At 37.7% G+C, this 19089-nt stretch overlaps 2 protein-coding genes across 3 annotated transcripts in view; one reads left to right on the plus strand and one right to left on the minus strand.

Annotated features, from left to right (window-relative positions):
* LOC124796430 overlaps nt 1–8907 on the minus strand; it is a 77522-nt gene extending 68615 nt beyond the window's left edge. For both annotated transcript variants that reach the window (XM_047260619.1, XM_047260618.1), the window contains exon 1: nt 8638–8907. The gene's annotated coding sequence lies outside the window, so the exon portion shown is untranslated. The remainder of the gene's footprint in view (nt 1–8637) is intronic.
* The window catches only part of LOC124796429 (beclin 1-associated autophagy-related key regulator), a 132097-nt gene continuing 121709 nt past the window's right edge, over nt 8702–19089 (plus strand). The window contains exons 1-2 of the mRNA XM_047260617.1: nt 8702–9459; nt 9551–9656. Of these exons, the coding sequence (XP_047116573.1) occupies nt 9224–9459; nt 9551–9656 (342 nt within the window). The 5' untranslated portion in view covers nt 8702–9223. The remainder of the gene's footprint in view (nt 9460–9550; nt 9657–19089) is intronic.

Consider the following 19089-nt stretch of genomic DNA (forward strand, 5'->3'; position numbering starts at 1 on the left):
CAGCTGGGCTCAAATTTAACCAATGTATTAAGCAATGTAAGCAAACATATGCAGCATGGGATGCTTACTTGCAAGGCTTAGCTCACAAGTGTGACTTTTCTGTAAACAGAGCTGGCATATAGTATGTCAACTCATTAGTCTGTGATGTTGTTTTAAATATTTCTCCTGACAGAAAGAATGTTCTGAAAGCTGATCCCAGCCTGAGCAGTGTGTCAAAAATTGCCAAAGCTCACAGAGTAGCTGCATCAGCACAAGCTATGTTTCATGATTCCTCTGTAGTCAACACTGTCAGAGTATTATCGCCACTGTACTCTATGATCAACTAATGATTCCAATCAATGTCAACATCCGATTTACCAAGCACTTGTTCATTCGGCGACATGGGATTCTGGAATTAGTGCAGTAGATAGTGATCCAATACCCTCATTGTTGTTTAACATGAAAAACAGAAGCACTTTGTTTACTTTTGGTGTGTCCCAGAGTGAATGAAGGCTCATACAACAGTTTCCTCCTCATCGTTGTCAAAGTGCCCCAGAAAACTTCGTGCCATTAAATTGTGTCCAGATTGCAGCTCACGGCATCTGTGGTGTCATTGCTCTTTCTGTGATATTACCTGTTTTTCATGCCACAAAACTTAGGTGTTTGCCTTAAGCTGTCAGCGTGCTGCACGCAATCTAGTCGGTGCCCATAGCAGCAACGGATGGGATACAGAGGCTCATGATGAAACTGGACATTAATGGAGCAATAGTGGATTTTCAGCTGGACACAGGCATGGTCGGATGTCTAATTAATGAAGACAATACTAGTGATTGGCTCCAGCAGCTGTGATCTCCTCAACACAAAGTGGTGATATACAATGGCCAGTTAATCCTGTTGCAGGTTATATCAAAGTCCAAGCTAAGCATAAAAATGTAACTCAGCAACTAACACTGCTAGTAGTCAATTCTTTGACAACTAACATTTTTGGATTAGACACTTTTGTGCTTTTTGGTTTACAGATCCAAGACCAGTCTCAACTGTGATGCCATGCACAGAAACTTGATACGTTATGTGTGCAATATAAGCAACTGTTTGAAACTACATTAGGTTGTGCAAAAGGGTTCCAGACCCACATATCCTTAAAGCAATCGGCAGTGCATAAATCTTGTAGAGCTTGTCCACAGCCTTCACTATTGATAATCAAGTTAAAGCAGAACTACATAGGTTAGAGTTATATATCACATATCATCTAACCAGTGGGCTATGTCCATGGATGTTTTTAAGAAACCAAACGTATCACTTCATATTTGTGGTGACTTGCCATCTTCCATTAATGCTCGAGCAGATGTCTGGCTGTATCCCATTCCTAAGCCACAGGAATTGTTGGCAAAATTGGCCGAGGCCACTATTTTTCAAAGATAGATCTCACTGAAGCCTACTTTTCAGTTACCTGCAATTGATCAGAAGAAACAGTTTTTGCTGATTAATACACCATTTGGCATGCCATTATAACAGATTGCCATTTGGGGTTACAAGTGTCCCCACAATATTTCAGAGATATCTTGAGCAACTCATCCAAGGTATCCCCAGCTGTGTTGATTATTTAGATGACTTGTTAATTACTGGGGCCATGTGGGAGCAGCTCTCGCACCTAACCTACAGATGATGTACGAGTGGCTCTAAGTCCATGGTCCGTGTTATCACAACAAATATAGTTACTTTGAGCAAATGGGTAATGTACATGGGGCATGTCTTAAGTAAAGACGGGTTCACGCACACAGAGGGTCACGTGGACACAATCATTAACTTGTCAGCTCCTAAGAACCTCAAATAACAAGTCGTTCCTGGATAAAGTCAATTATTATGTGTAATTTGTCCCGAATGCAGCCTAGATTTCCTACTTGCTCATTTGCAGAAAATGGGGGTCAATTTTGTGTGGTCAGAGGCCTGCCAGACGAATTTCATGCAACTTAGGTTGTTATGCAATATTCCATCTCAGGAAACATTTAATGCTGCCACTGATATACCAGATTGTGGAACTGGTGCCCTGCTGTCTCACAAATATACGCACATCATAGAGCAGCCCAGTGTATTTGCAATGAAACATTACATATGGCACAGAGGTATTACTCACAAACTGTTTCAGTTGATCACAAGTCCCACATTTCACAACTCAGCCCCATTTAAAACTTCCCCATAAGACAACTCAATGGCTGTAAGGTTGGATATAGTTCCTGAGTAACTATACCAATGAGATCCATTATCAGCCTATCACTCAGCACTCAAATGCATTTGCACTTTCCCACTTGGTGTGCAAACCAAATGAGGAGTGAGGAGTTTGACAGGCACAAAGTGCCAGGTTTTGTGAAGGACACCAATCAGCAAGACACTCTCGACCAATTCCCAATTATGAAACATGAATAGCCCATGATGACACATCAACAAATCAGGCACCTTCATTCACATTCTGGTCATGGACACATACGGACAGTATCTTTCTCCCATTCTGTCATGTTTCCACGTTGACCCAGGCGCGCGCGTGCGCGCACACACACACACACACACACACACACACACACACACACACACACACACACACACACACACGCCATCTCACTCGTATGATTCATGTTAGGGGTGGAGGGCCACATGACTGCCTATTACCAGTTCTTCATTACTAACATTGCTCCAAAGTGACCTGTGTGCTCTTTTACGTCACAGGTAATATTTTGTCTGGTGATCTAATTTCTCTTTCTCACAAAACATTTTTCTGCCACTGTTAGTCTACATTTTATATCCTCTTTAGTTCTGTCATCATCAGTTATTTTGTTGCTGAAACAGCAGCACCTAATACTTTCAGTCACGTTTTCAAATCCAGTTCACCACAAATCAACCGATTTCTTTTGACTACACTCTATTATCTTTGTTCATTTAATAACCTACTCTCGAGACACTACTCATTCCATTTAACTGATTTTTCCAATTCTCTTACTGTCTCTGATAGAATTGTAATGTCACTATCAAACCTTTACATCTTTACTTTTTGCTCAATCTACAGACTGAATGACATGGGGGCCTTTACTGACTCCTTTCTCAGCTACTGCATTCCTTCCATGTCCTTCGACTCTTTTGACTTCAGTCTGGTTTCTATACAAGTTGTACTTAATAACATCAGAATTTCAAAACATACATTCCAGTGATCATGGCCAAATGCAATAAACGAAGGTTTGCCTTAGTTATAGTGGCAGTATTGCTTCATGTGTGCTTACATTTCTTCTGAATCCAAAAAGACTTTCCTCTAGCTCAGCTTCTACCAGTCAGTCCATTTTTCTGTAGAAAATTCATGCTACTATTTTCCAAAACATGCCCAATGAAACTGATGGTTTGGTAATATTCACACCTGTCTGCACCTGCCTTTTTATTTCTTTTTTATTTTTATTTATTTATCTACTTGTAATGGGGTTATATTTTTTCTTCAATTCTGATAGTATTTGTCTGTCTCTTATATTCTCTATTACAGGAAACTTTTTCTGCTTTGTCAAATTCTTCTTCCAATATCTCATAACACTCCTCACCCGGAAGGAGAACTATTTTATCTACAAAATATGTTACCCATGACGATGCAATCATAATTAATCCACACAGTAAAATTGTAATTCCTGGGAGAATATAATGGCTGTTACCTATATTTGCTTTCATTCATGCCTCAGTACCAAGGTGAGCAAGACTTTGCAAATGAGTACATACATTATCAGCAGATAAATATCTTTAAACTACTGTACTTGGTGCAAGAAAAAAAAAATTAAATTCAAATGATCATTAAAATCAAAAGGAGACAGAAAGGCTGGCAGTATTTTATGGGCATACAACTTTAACCATCTGTCAAACAAAACAACAAAAGACATAAAAACACTTTCAGGTTTCAAGATACCATATCCGAACATTTGGCTCCTTCTGCAGAAAGGAAGGAGGAATTTAATCTGAAGAAGCTTTGAGGTGGGAGTGACAGTTCACACATAACAAATGGGTTTCTCCATCCATCCCTGTCCAATAAACTTCTCCTTCCTCCCTGAAGGAATCCAACATTTCTCTCGAAATTACTCTACACTTTAATAAACATGAACATTTCTTTTTTTCTTTTTACCTGTACATAAACTACATTACAATCTGGAGTTTGCAGAATATTAAAGGTGCCATTAAAATTTTTACAATAATGTCCATCGAGACAGAAACTGAAGCTGCACGTGAATTTGTTTGGACAAGACTCAGTATTAGAGGAGGGCACAAAATGACAACTGGGTCCTTCTATCATCCACCAGACTCCTCTTCTGATGTAACCAAAAACGTTAGAGGAAACCTCATTTCACTTTATGTAAGTTCCCTAATCACACTGTAATCACTAGTGGAGACTTTAATCATCCAACAATTAACTGGGAAAATTACAGTTCTGTTACTGGTGGGCATGAAGACATCCTGTGAAATTTTACTGAACACCTTCTCTGAAAACCACCTAGAACAGATAGCTAGGAACCCCACTCATCATGGAAATATATTGGATCTAATGGCAATAAACACATCTGACCTCTTTGAGGATGTCCACATCAAAACTGGTATAAAGGTGACCGTGATGCCACTGTGACACAATGATTACCAAAGTACAAACGCACAGTAAACTAGATAAAAAAAAAAATCAATAGTGTAATGTATCAAAGAGGAACTTGAAACTTTCAGCACAGAGCTGGAGCATATAGAGGAACTCTGAATCAAGTTTAAGAGTAGTTGACCACGCACTGGATAGATATGTACCCAGCAGAATGGTTCAAAATGGGAGAGAACCTTCATAGTGTACAGTCACTGAAAAGAAACTTCTACATAAACAGAGATTACTGCATAACAGGTGTAAAAAAAAGCATACGGCTATAGATAGAGATGCTGAATGAAACGCATTTGGCTGTCAAGAGAGCAATGCATGATGCCTTCAATGATTGCTGTAGCAAAATACTGTCACGTGATCTTTCGCAGAACCCAAAGAAATGCTGGCCGTATGTAAAGGCTGTCAGTGGCACCAAAGTTTGTGTCCAGTCCCTCCCGAATGAGACAGGAATTGAAATTGAAGATAATAAAGAAAGAGCTGAAATGCTTAATTCTGTTTTCAAATGTTCCTTTACAAAGGAAAACCCAGGAGCATTTCCCCAGTTTAATCCTCATACCACTGAAAAGATGAATGAAATTAGTATTAGTGTCAGTGGTGTTGAGAAACAGCAGAGATCATTAAAACTGAACAAAGCTCTTCTAAGTATAATTGACTGTAGATCCCCTAAACAAAAATCCATGCCCAGTTCTTGGAAAATGGCACAACTCACACCTGTCTACAGTAAGTGTAGTAAAAGTTATTCACAAAAGTACCATCAGATATGCCTGACATCAATTTGTTGTAGGATCTTATAGAACATATTCTGAGCTCAAACACAGTGATGTGATATATCTTGAACAGAATGACCTCCTCAGTACCACCAACATAGATTTCGAAAACACTGCTCACTTGAAACCTAACTTCCACTTTTTGCACATGACTTAGTGAAAGCTTTGGATCAAGGCAACCAGGTCAATGCAATATTTCTAGATTTCCAAAAAGCACTTTACTCAGTACCCACACATACACTTATTGTCAAAAGTACAATCATATGGGCTATCAAGTGAAATTTGCAGCTGGATTGAGGACTTTATGGTAAGAAGGACACAGCATGTTATCTTGAATGGAGAGTTCTCAGTAGATGTAGAAATAACCTCGGGTGTGGCCCAGGGAAGTGTGTTGGGACCCTTGCTGTTCATGTTGTATGTTAATGACCTTGCAGACAATATTAATAGTAAAATCTGGCTTTTTGCAGATGACACAGTTATCTGTAATGTAGTAGTATCTGAAAGAAGCTGCATAAATATTCAGTCAGATGTTGATAAGATTTCAACATGGTACAGAGATTGGCAACATCTCTACATGTTTAGAAATGTAAAATTTTGCACTTCATGAAACATAAAAAACGTAGTATCCTATAACTATAATATCAATGAGCCACTGTTGGAATTGGCCAACTAATACAAATACCTGTGTGTAATTCTCTGTAGGGATATGAAATTGAATAATCATATAGATTCAGTCGTGGGTAAAGCAGTTGGTAGACTTATGGTTTATTGGTAGAATACTGGGGAAGTGCAACCAGTCTACAAAGGAGACTGCTTACAAAGCATTATTGTGACGGGTTCTCGAATATTGCTCAAGTGTGTGGGACCAAAACCAGATAGAACTAAGAGGGGATATTAAACATACACAGAGAATGGCAGCACGAATGGTCACAGATTTGTTTAAAGCGTACGTCTATCTTGAAGATAGGTGTAAACTATTGTGAGAAAGTATAAACAAAGATTCAAGAACCAGCTTTAAATGATTACTCTGGGAATATATTGCAACACCTATGTATCACTCACATAGGGATCGTGAGGATAAGATTAAAATAGTTAATGCTCACACAGAGGCATTCAAACAATCATTCTTCCCACACTCCACATGCGAATGGAACACGAAGAAACACTAATAACTGGTACAATGGGACTTTTCCTCTAATATGCACCTCATTATGGTTTGCAGAGTTTAGATGTAGATGTACAGTAGCCACCTGCTTAACAATGGTGTTTTGTATCACACTCTATTTTCTGTTAATTAAGAACTTCCCAGAAATAAGTTGCTAAGTACTAATAGAATGTGTCATTCTGTACCAAGTGACCTGGAGATCCCAGCATGACCATCTTCAGTTTTGATGAAATTTATACAGAATGTACTAAGAGACCTGTATGAATGTCTACCAAGTTTCAACTTCATCAGTAACTTGATGTATAGAGTCGTTTGGACAGCAGCTGTTTTATTGGTAGCTGGAAATTACAAAATCTTGAAGTTTAGCAAACCATTATTTAGCAAATATAGCTTGGATATTGCAACATGACTTAGTATCCTGACAACAATTTTGTACAGAACATTGAAATAAAATACATGATCACAAACAATTTCCATGTCACAACCCCTCATAAAACATGCTGAAATTTGTTATCACGGCAACAAGGACAAGGTAGTGAGTAAGAGACATCGGAAAAGTGATCATCTATCAGTGCATTATCTGTGTTCCTGTCATGAAGTTGGGCTCTCATTAACTGTTCAGCAAATGTAACCACTATGTTATCAACCTCTAAAGTTACAAAACAACAGCAGATGAACCAAATTCTAACTGTACTTGACACCACATACCTTAAAATTGCCACCACCTATTTTATAATTGTTTGCACCACTGAAAGGTGTGCATTTAAGTCTACTGGAAACTCGTATTTTTTATTTTGGTACACTACAGTTAGATTGCAAACAGTGGCTTAAATTCTGAGGTTCCTTTGGCGTATTTGAACAGAGTTTGTTAATTTAGTGGCCAACAAAATTTATGTTCCCCATTTCCTTTCCAAATGTATTCGAAGCATTCTTGCTTTATTAGTCCATTGTTGAAGACATGTCAAGTCTTCGAAGTATACACACTATAAAAAAATCGGGGAATCCTAGTACTGATGGCTCCAGTTATGCCTGCAATGATGCATTAATGAGATGCCAAAACTGGTCATCTAAATAAAATAGCAACGTCTGTATAAATGTCTGGTGATTTTTCTTTAGTAAATAGGTGAATATGTAATGTCTTTTTCAAAACTGGAAGAGATAATTCTCAGAAAACCACTCAATAATAGTTTTCAGAACATTGTTTATCATTTCTTCTGTTGCTGTATTTATGTATGGAATGATAACAATATTAGTGTCATCCGCAAACAGAACCCACTCTGATTGTTGTATTTCAGACGTTAGGTTGTTTCCATCTATGAGAAACGAAAGTGGACTTAATATTGAGCCTTGTGGAACCCCATAAGTGATTTCTACCCAGTCATGTGAATCTCCCCCGCTAGCATTGTTAAAATGTTGGACATTTGCCACGACAACAATTTTCTGCAAGTTTGAGGTGGGATTGGGCCAGGGGCATGGCTTTTTAGTCTTCATTTGCATTTATTGTGTATTCTGCACAGTTATATCCAGATGACAAATTACAGCATGCCAAATCGATTTGGCAGCTGTGAAAACGGCCAAAGCACCTATATAAAGTTAGAGCTGAACTTCTTACCGGTCCGTTGGGTACATACTGTATAAATTTCACATATTCGAAAATTGTCGGGCCGGAAGCATTTTCCCAATTGGGCCAGTTGACACGGATTAACCTCAAGTGTTAATCACCTGTAAATTTCCAAACATTAATGTTCTGTCGTATCAAATGCATTTCTGTGCAAACATCTAGAAAAAACAGTAACGTTGCTTCGGTTCATATTCTTAGAACGTGTTATGAACACCAGTCGAGGATACACGGCTTATTTTTCATTTCTCAAAATTCAAGCAGTGCTGCACACCGCAACACAAATGAAAATGTTTGTTTATGTTTTAAACGGCAATGAAACAAGAACTCTTTATTTGTTTTAGAAGAGCTGTATAACTCACTCATACCAAACAGAGCATCACACAGTTCCCACAAAAATGAAAAATATCAACCAAATTTTGTATTTATAAGTGTCTCATTGGGCTTGTCTCACCTGTTTCGTTGAAGCGCGTACATAGTAATGTATTCATTTCAAATACATCAATAACACACGTTATCGGATCCGTTTGCTGACCGCCCCCTTCTTTTCGTTACAATTTATTCCTGATTCAATAATTCAAACAGTGCACCAAAACAAACAGTACATGCATCGTGAAATCCTCTCATCTGTCATCTTATCAAACCGCGTCCGATACTGCTTCATTATTTCGCAACAAAGACAGCCATCGACACGTCAAAATCAGGTTATCTGAAAGGATCGACCTGCACTGCGGTCCGACCTCTTACTGTGATGCAAGTTATTGGGAACTTCGCTCTGCTCGGAAAATAAAGGAAATAGTTTGTGACAAAATCCTTTTTCTGGAATAAAACTCCAAACGACGGAAAACGACAGGCAACTGTATTATGACGTATCGTGAATCTGACACTTTTGAAATAACCTTTCTGCGCAGAAGGAAGTCATTCGCTGGGTACTATGCAGAAAGATTCATAATGACAATAAAGTGTTTTTCGAATGTTCAAATAATTGTTTCATTGTTTGACACGGCGATGTTTTCATAGTGGATATCTTTGATAATGTAATGGCGGCGAGTAGTTCGGATGGTAGTTGTGAGGATTTGGCTTTAATGTCAATAGAAGACAGCTGTAGCAGGTATAGCTCAACTGTTGGAAAGTGTCCTCTGTGTGGCAATTATAAAAAGGCATTTTATTGCAAACAGTGTGTTCAGAATGGAGACTTCATTCATTCGAAATGTATGCAATCGTTGTACCCTGGTCGGAAGATGTCTTCTTCCTTCGATCATGTTATTTATCGGAGGTAAGATTTACATTGCCGATGCACTGAGTTGTAGATTTGCTTTTAATGTTGAACAGGCAGCTCACTTTTTGTCGTATTCATTTACTTTCAGATTCGCGGATAAACAAATTAACCTCTTGCGGTTGAAGAATGACAAGTGTCAGGTAGAGAAGCATTGTGAAGAATTGCTGTGGAAGCGGTTAAAAGCAAATGAATTGGTAAGAGAAGTGTTAGCGTAAGAGACTCTACTAGTACCTTTACTTTCGTAGGTCTTGTTATTTGTGGCAGTCAATTGCTACTGGAGGAAAGGGATTCTGTTCGCACCGTATCAAGTTGTGTTTACAGCTGTTGAGAAATGAAAAGCAGTAATAAGCATTAAATGAAAATTTGTGATTGTCTGTGTATAAATTTTAAGTTTGGGGGAGGGGACAGATGTTTGTTTATTTATTTATTATTTTATTTGCAGTGTAATGATACCTCCTACATAATTAGTAAAAGTGAATGACTTTTTCCACAATAATTAGCGAATTGGAATACAGCTATTGTTAAGCTGTCATTGGAGTGGGTTAATTTGAAATTGGTTTAAAAAACGCTCCTTGGTCAGCAGCTAGAAGTGTCAGTGGGATTGTCGGCTTTGATGGTAACTTACTGATGACGGGAGGCTTCTGTACTAGTTGACAGAAAAATGGAAAGGAGATCAAGAGAGAAACACCATATTCAGTTTACAACCCACTGTCATATTACGTAGTGCAACGTTTTGTCAGTAGGCGCCTACTGCTGTATGGAGTGGTAGCCTGTGGACAATCACCATGGATCAGCAAATTGAAAATTGTGTGTGTTACACATATAATGGTGCAAAAAGACAACTGTGGCATTCCAAATGCAGTTCCTTAAAATATGATATGGATGAAGATCATAATGTATTATGCAGGTTAAAAATGGATGGAAACCCATAGGTCGCTAAAGTAGAGTTATACAGAAAAGTGATAGGTTGCTAAATATTTATTAAAGTAATTAAAACCAGCCATGAAGTTCAAACATCATTAATATGTATAAATTAATGCAGGTATTTGTTCATAAACAAGAACAATGTTCATCCCAGTGATATTAATCAGCTAGAGAGTGATATTTTTAGTCTTAACCCACACTTGACTTGTGTCTCTTGCTCATTTACGTATCGTGGCTCCATGGGACCTGTTATCGTCTAATACAAAATTTTAAATGGGAACAAATATTTTTTTGGATATCATGCATGAATATTTTGTTTTCACCCTTTCATGGGCCCTGGGGATATACTTCCCACTAAACCTATTTCTTTGCAGCATTTAAGGGAATATATGTTACCAGTTATGTATGTTCCCGCCATCTAGTGGCAGCCCACTGCATCAGCTGTAGTTTCTGTTTGTTGTGAAATATAGCCTGCAGGACTGTGGGAAGTATATACCCACCAAACAGTGGTGTTTTGATCGTTTTTGGGAATTATGGTTACCATCAGTGTAGTTTTTGGAAGGGCCTTGGGAAGTATACTTACTACAAAATTAATCTGTCATTTGTGGTCCTTGAGAAGCATACTTACCACCAACACAGGAGTATCCAATACCTTTTGGGAATATGTTTTACCACCTCTGTCTATGCCCGACATCGTGTAGTACTACACTGCACCAGGTGTATGAAAATTGGTACAACAATCAGTTTGTTTGTCATGGGATCACTACTGTTGTTAGAACACATTGCTTTGCATCTGCAGTATGCATTATTGTGATCTGTAGCAGCTCATACCTTTATTGTGTGATAAAATTTCAAGGATTGTTTTCACTTTGTGGTAAGTAAACTTTAATATCGGGAACAAATATTTTTTAAATAAAGTGAAAGAAAAACACAAAACATTATTCACTATGTTTTATGTCTAATGGCAATGCAAAAAGGGAAGTGAGAAACCATTTACTACAAGTTTTAATACCTCACAAAGGTGCTATGATGATATATGTACCACAATAATTTTTGGTCCTAAGTCACAAAAATAAATTTAGTTAGTTGATCACATTTCTAATAGGATAGCAAAAATATTATCTTTGTTGAGTTGATGCAAAAAATGTGCCCGCGATAGGATATAAGACAGCTGAAATCGTTTTTAATGTTGAGATAAAGTATATTTTCAATCCTCAGTAATTTTCTTTGATTAAATTAAATTATGAAAACTGAAACATAAGTCCCCAGTATTTTTTATCACAAATTGGTGATTACGAAACTGACAAAGAAAAAGACATATTACTGTTTATAATTGTTGCACACCACACTGCTGTGGTTCTGGCACACAGATTTTGCGCACTTACAGAAACCATCTCTTCTGATGACCCATCGTGCTGTTGCTACTGCTGTTTTGTGTTTGAGCGATAGCAGTGAACTTCTCGATGTATATGGTTTTCTATTGAAAGGTCTCAGCTCATCTTCTGATCATGAGTAGTTAGATTAACTCCATTGAAAGTTAGGCCTGAAAAGTCTCCTCCTGGGCAGAAATGCTTCGTGTTATGTGGAATCTTATGCTGCATAAAGACAAAAGGTGTTTAGTAAAGCAGTGGAAAACCCAGGATGGAATGTAACAGTATTTGGAAAAGGAAAGTTGACACTCACAATATAATGGAGATGCTGGGTAACAGATAGGCACAACAAAAAGACTGTCACAAATAAAGCTTTCAGCCTGTAAGGCCTTCGTCAAAAACAGGCACATGCCCACGCGCCCACTCGTGCACACACACACACACACACACACACACACACACACACACACACACACACACACTCTCTCTCTCTCTCTCTCTCTCTCTCTCTCTCTCTGCAGTCTCAGGCAACTGAAGCCGCACTGTCTTTCTGTTGTGCCTATCTGAAACTCAGCATCTCTGCTGTATGGTGAAGCAACTTTTTCATAAAAAGGTACTTAGAGTACATAAATCCATTATGTTGTGCCAGGGAGCCATGGGCTAGGGTCAAAAAAAAATTTTTTTTTTTCATCCATTTTGCCTTTTGCAAATGCAATTACACTTGAATGTACTTGTCTACTACTTTTTGACCCAATATCATTTGGAATTCCTTTTTTATTCAACCTCATTGTTCTCACAACAGTTAGGCTTTTATTCATTACTTTCCAGGCTTATTTGGCATATATTGCACAAATCCACAATGGCTCCTAAATGAAACTAGTTGTTCACCCACTGTAACATTAATTTTAGGTCCTATAAATATTTTCCTTATGTAGGATATAGCAAAAACTTAATCAATTTATTACCTAGCCTGTCTTGTTCTTTTGTCATATATCTAGTAGATCTTCTGAGTGCCTCAAATCGACTCACATACATTGTAGCCCTATATATGGTAATGAATTGGAAAATTTTCTCAGAAAAAGTTTCCTGATTGGAACATCCAGCCTTTATCTGCTCCAGTATTAAATAAAACTCTCCAGAAGGCAAGCATTTCATCTCTAGTTGCATCATATCCATTTATTTTTCTTGATACACAAACAATTCTTGTCTCTAGGTTTGTGCATCTCACAATCTCGTCCACAGTAGCTAGAGGAGTTAATAAATCCCAAGCATCTTTGGGGGTGTAAGAGATTATAACCTTTGCTGGTGCTTGTATAAATTTTGCCAAATTGTGTGCAAAAGAATAATATGAAGAAATAACATAAGCACTCTCATCATCTCTGGACTGTTAAGTGGTGTTCATGTTATTATTTAGTGTTAAAAATGACCTTACCTTTCTTCCATATGAGTGTCGAATGTCAAACACAACACTGCTGTGTAGCGAACTCCAACATTTCTTTACTGCATCAAACACTCATAACCATTTTCTGCAGTATTTCGCTGTCATGCACTATTCTAGAATTTGTTATATGACAGTTGAACAGAGCTAAAAGTTGTAACAACATGTTTTCTGCAGTCACAGCAATACATACGCGTGTCAAGAAAATGTAATTGATTACAACCCAAACCAAATTAGTTACTCTACAACATAAACACAGGGTCGCTTGGGCCCAGGTTATGTAAATGTACAGTATAAAGAAGAAAATATAAATAACACTTAAAACTAAGGACACAGTCCTCGAATAATACCTTTATCATATTACTTGTACAGCAATGACAACTATCTCAAGGCTCATTGGACCCATGCTATTCATATTAGGGTTAACAAAACAGTTGTAGTATGAGCTAACAAAAAAAGTCTACTGAAAACTCTTTTAATCATTTTCATTAGAAAGGTTATGTTCTATATGTTCTGAACCACCTAAAAATTGTAGTTAGTTGTGCAGTGTGGGCAGGGTAATTTCATGTGAAATCACCCAGTGACCATTGCCCTTATGTCACAGATTTTTCTGAAAATTTGGTGTAAGAATGTACATAATGAGTTAGGGTTAAAATATTTTTTCTGGAATTTTTTTGACCAAAATTGTAATTAGGAGACCATTCTGAAATGTGAGACCCGTCTACCAACTGGCGTTGAGAAACGAAGTGCCTTGTAAGTTTGTAACCACTTATTTCAATAATGCTGTAATAATTAATTGCTTCAAATAGCTAATCAACAATACATGAAACAACAATGAAAAATTCAGTCTAGTATCAACACTCACATGCAACACAGACTGTGTGACTAATTAGAGAACAAGAAAAAGTTTCAAACCATCCAGTTCTTTTCTGCAACATACACAGTTGGTTAAAAATCACAACGGAAAACAAATGTTCTTTAGGTTTTGTGTCAGCAGTTGTGTGTCGGAACAAAAGTAGTAGCAGTAAAGAGCTTGATTTAACAGGTATGTGAAGCCTGAATCAAGCTGATACTGAATTATTGAAGCTAAGAAGCACCTGTTAAAATATTGTGTTTGTTCTTCTCACAAAAGGCTCTATTTGGAAACATTTGAAGACAGACAAAGAATTTGCTGTGACCCTTTTAAGAAGCATGGTTAAAAGACTGCTAAGAAATCTATGCAACCTATTTCTTTAACCATGCCAAAGAAATAAAAACCCTTGCACTTACCCCAGTTACCAAGCTGTGCATAACATGCTGTAAGGACATTTTATCTCCTATGGGGATTAACCTTCCAGGGATGGATGAATGTGAAGTTGAAGAGCAAGAATCTCTACCAGATCCATCTACAGCTCTTCAAAAACTTAATGAAGGTTGTGAATTACTTGAAATTTCACCATTTAGGGTTACCAAGAGAGCACAGGACAGGCAGCCAGAATAGATTCGATCCAAGTCTTGTCACTTAGCTTTAAAATTCCAGCAAACACCATCAGAAGTGCTACATGTTCCAGTGAAAAATGTCTCTGAAGAAACTGGCTGTGCTGAATGTACAGACTGTAATATTTTAATACAAAAACTTAGAGAAATTCATCAGAAGTTCTGTTAAAGAAAAACTACAAATACTTAACCTTAGCACCAGCTGCACAGAGTAAAGATAAAACCCAAATGCTTTTTAAAACTATCGAATACATAGTAAAGAAATCGAGGGTATTGCTAAAAGAAGATGGTATTTTGTCAAAAGGGAGCTGTAAAGTGGGAAACAGAACAGGTAAGGATGTGGAAAAACGTGTCCAGAACTTTTCCTGCAAAGATGATATAAGTTGCATTTCTGCTAATAAAAAAGACTATCTGTCCCTTCAGAAAATGGCAAAAGAGTGTATAAGACAAAAAGACTAATTTTACGTAATCTGAAAGATGTATACTTAGCTTTCAGAGAAAAAATCCTGAAGATAAAATTGGTTTTACTAGATTTTGTGAACTTAGGCCATGCAGCTTTACTGTATGGTTAAATGATGATGGCGTCCTCTTGGGTAAAATATTCTGGAGGTAAAATAGTCCCCCATTTGGATCTCTGGGCGGGAACTACTCAGGAGGACGTTGTTATCAGGAGAAAGAAAACTGGCGTTATTCAGATCAGAGCGTGGAATGTCAGATCCCTTAATCGGGCAGGTAGGTTAGAAAATTTAAAAAGGGAAATGGATAGGTTAAAGTTAGATATAGTGAAAATTAACGAAGTTCAGTGGCAGGAGGAACAAGACTTTTGGTCAGGTGAATACAGGATTATAAAAATAAATTCAAATAGGGGTAATGCAGGAGTAGGTTTAATAATGAATAAAAAATAAGAGTGCAGGTAAGCTACTACAAACAACATAGTGAACGCATTATTGTGGCCAAGATAGACACAAAGCCCACGCCTACTACGGTAGTACAAGTTTAAAAGAAATTATTCAGATAGTGAAGGGAGACGAAAATTTAATAGTCATGGGTGACTGGAATTCAACAGTAGGAAAAGGAAGAGAAGGAAATGTAGTAGGTGTATACGGATTGGGGGTAAAAAATGAAAGCGGAAACCACCTGGTAGAATTTTGTACAGAGCATAACTTAATCATAGCTAACACATGGTTCAAGATTCATGAAAGAAGGTTGTATACATGGAAGAATCCTGGAGATACTAGAAGGTATCAGATAGATTATATAATGGTAAGACAGATTTAGGAACCAGGTTTAAAATTGTAAGACATTTCCAGGGGCAGATGTGGACTCTGACCACAATCTGTTGGTTATGAACTGTAGATTAAAACTGAAGAAACTGCAAAAAAGTGGGAATTTAATGAGATGGGACCTGGATAAACTGACTAAACCAGACGTTGTACAGAGTTCCAGGGAGAGCATAAGGGAACAATTGACAAGAATGGAGGAAAGAAATACAATAGAAGGAGAATGGGTAGCTCTGAGGGATGAAGTAGTGAAGGCAGCAGAGGATCAAGTAGGTAAAAAGATGAGGACTAGTAGAAATCCTTGGGTAACAGAAGAAATATTGAATTTAATTGATGAAAGGAGAAAATATAAAAATGCAGTAAATGAAACAGGCAAAAAGGAATTACAAACGTCTCAAAAATGAGATTGTGACAGGAAGTGCAAAATGGCTAAGCAGGCATGGCTAGAGGACAAATTTAAGGATGTAGAGGCTTATCTCACTAGGGGTAAGATAGATACTGCCTACAGGAAAATTAAAGAGACCTTTGCAGAAAAGAGTACCACTTGCATGAATATCAAGAGCTCAGATGGAAACCCAGTTCTAAGCAAAGAAGGGAAAACAGAGAGGTGGAAGGAGTATATAGAGGGTCTATACAAGGGAGATGTACTTGAGGACAGTATTATGGAAATGGAAGAGGATGTAGATGAAGATGTAATGGGAGATATGATACTGCGTGAAGAGTTTGACAGAGCACCAAACGACGTAAGTCGTAACAGGGCCCCGGGATTAGACAACATTCCATAAGAACTAGTGACAGCCTTGGGAGAACCAGTCCTGACAAAACTCTACCATCTGGTGAGCAAAATGTATGAGAGAGGCGAAATACCCTCAGTCTTCAAGAAGAATATAATAATTCCAATCCCAAAGAAAGTAGATGTTGACAGATGTGAAAATTACCGAACTATCAGTTTAATAAGTCACAGCTGCAAAATACTAACGTGAATTCTTTACAGACGAATGGAAAAACTGTTAGAAGCCGACCTCGGGGAAGATAAGTTTTTTATTCCGTAGAAATATTGGAACTCATGAGGCAATACTGACCCTACGACTTATCTTAGAAGCTAGATTAAGAAAAGGAAAACCTATGTTTATAGCATTTGTAGACGTAGAGAAAGCTTTTGACAATGTTTACTGGAATACTCTCTTTCAAAGCCTGAAGGTGGCAGGGGTAAAATACAGGGAGCGAAAGGCTATTTACAATTTGTACAGAAACCAGATGGCAGTTATGAGAGTCGAGGGGCATGAAAGGGAAGAAGTGGTTGGGAAGGGAGTGAGACAGGGTTATAGCCTATCCGCAATGTTATTCAATCTGTATATAGAGCAAGAAGTAAAGGAAACAAAAGAAAAATTCGGAGTAGGAATTAAAATCCATGGAGAGGAAATAAAAACTTTGAGGTTTGCTGGTGACATTGTAATTCTGTTAGAGACAGCAAAGGATCTGGAAGAGCAGCTGAACGGAATGGACAGTGTCTTGAAAGGAGGATATAAGATGAACATCATCAAAAGCAAAATGAGGATAATGAAATGTAGTCGAATTAAATCGGGTGGTGCTGTGGGAATTAGATTAGGAAATGAGATGCTTAAAGTAGTAAAGGAGTTTTGCTATTTGGGGAGCAGAATAACTGAGGATATAAAATGTAGAGTGGTAATGGCAAGAAAAGTGTTTCTGAAGAAGAGAAATTTGTTAACATCGAGTATTGATTTAGGTGTCAGGAAGTCGTTTCTGAAAGTATTTGTATGGAGTGTAGCCATGTATGGAAGTGAAACATGGACGATAAATAGTTTGGACAAGAAGAGAATAGAAACTTTTGAAATGTGGTGCTACAGAAGATTAGATGGGTAGATCACATAACTAATGAGGAGGTATTGAATAGAATTGGGGAGAAGAGTTTGTGGTACAACTTGACAAGAAGAAGGGATCAGTTGGTAAGTCATGTTCTGAGGCATCAAGGGATCACCAATTTAGTATTGGAGAACAGCGTGGAGGGTAAAAATCGTAGAGGGAGACCTAGAGATGAATACACTAAGCAGATTCAGAAGGATGTAGTCTGCAGTACGTACTGGGAGATAAAGCAGCTTGCACAGGGTAGAGAAGCGTGGAGAGCTACATCAAACCAGTCTCAGGACTGAAGACCACCACCACAACAACAACAGGCCAAATGAATGTGTTACAGTAAACAGTCATGGAATGCATAACGTATGTGTATGCACATATCACCAGAACGTAAAACTGTTAATGCATGCTGCACATCTGTAAGAACCGTATACTGAACTTCTACAGAAACTTGCGTGCAATCTGGAAAACAAGGAGTGCATGCTGCTTCGTTGTTCTCAGTGTCCTGACGAATATGAACTGCGCCATTTTTTAATGGAGCTGGAGTCCTTACAAGATTGTGAAAATGTTGTATTCAAACAATGGATGCAAACTGATAGACCTGCACTGGAGACATTAATGAAGACGACCGATGAATTTGTTGAGTATTTCGTGCAAAAACTTCAAAGCTTAACACATCATAATGTATCAAAATCTCATAGTCACTACTTTAAATCAAGCAAAGAAACCCTTCCTGATACTACATGTATCATCATAGTGGATTTTGCAGAGAACTATACCTGTTTGCTTCAGGATGCTACACAAGGATTTCACTGGCAGAACATTCAAGTCACCCTTCATCCTTTTGTGGTGTACTTTAAAACAGATGATTACATTAAGTCTATATTGCATTGTACAAGTAACTGTTTGCAGCATGATACAAACACATTCTATGTTTCCATAAAACTGCTCTCACTTATGTATTGGAACAATTACCACACATCCAGCATGTTATATACTTCAGTGATGGCAGTTCTGCACAATGTAAAAACTTTAAGAACTTTTTAAATTTGTGCCATCACAAGCAAGATCATGGAGTGACTGCAAAATGAAATTTTTTTGTTGCTAGTCATGGCAAAAATGCATGTGATGGAGTTGGTAGTACTATTAAATGTTTAGCAACAAGAGCAAGTTCACAGCATCCATATGACAGTCACATTTTATGTCCAAAAGATCTGTTTACATTTATCAAAACTCATCACAGACATGTTACAAAAACGATGAG

Source organism: Schistocerca piceifrons, chromosome 4 (assembly GCF_021461385.2).
Source record: "Schistocerca piceifrons isolate TAMUIC-IGC-003096 chromosome 4, iqSchPice1.1, whole genome shotgun sequence".
NCBI lineage: Eukaryota > Metazoa > Arthropoda > Insecta > Orthoptera > Acrididae > Schistocerca > Schistocerca piceifrons.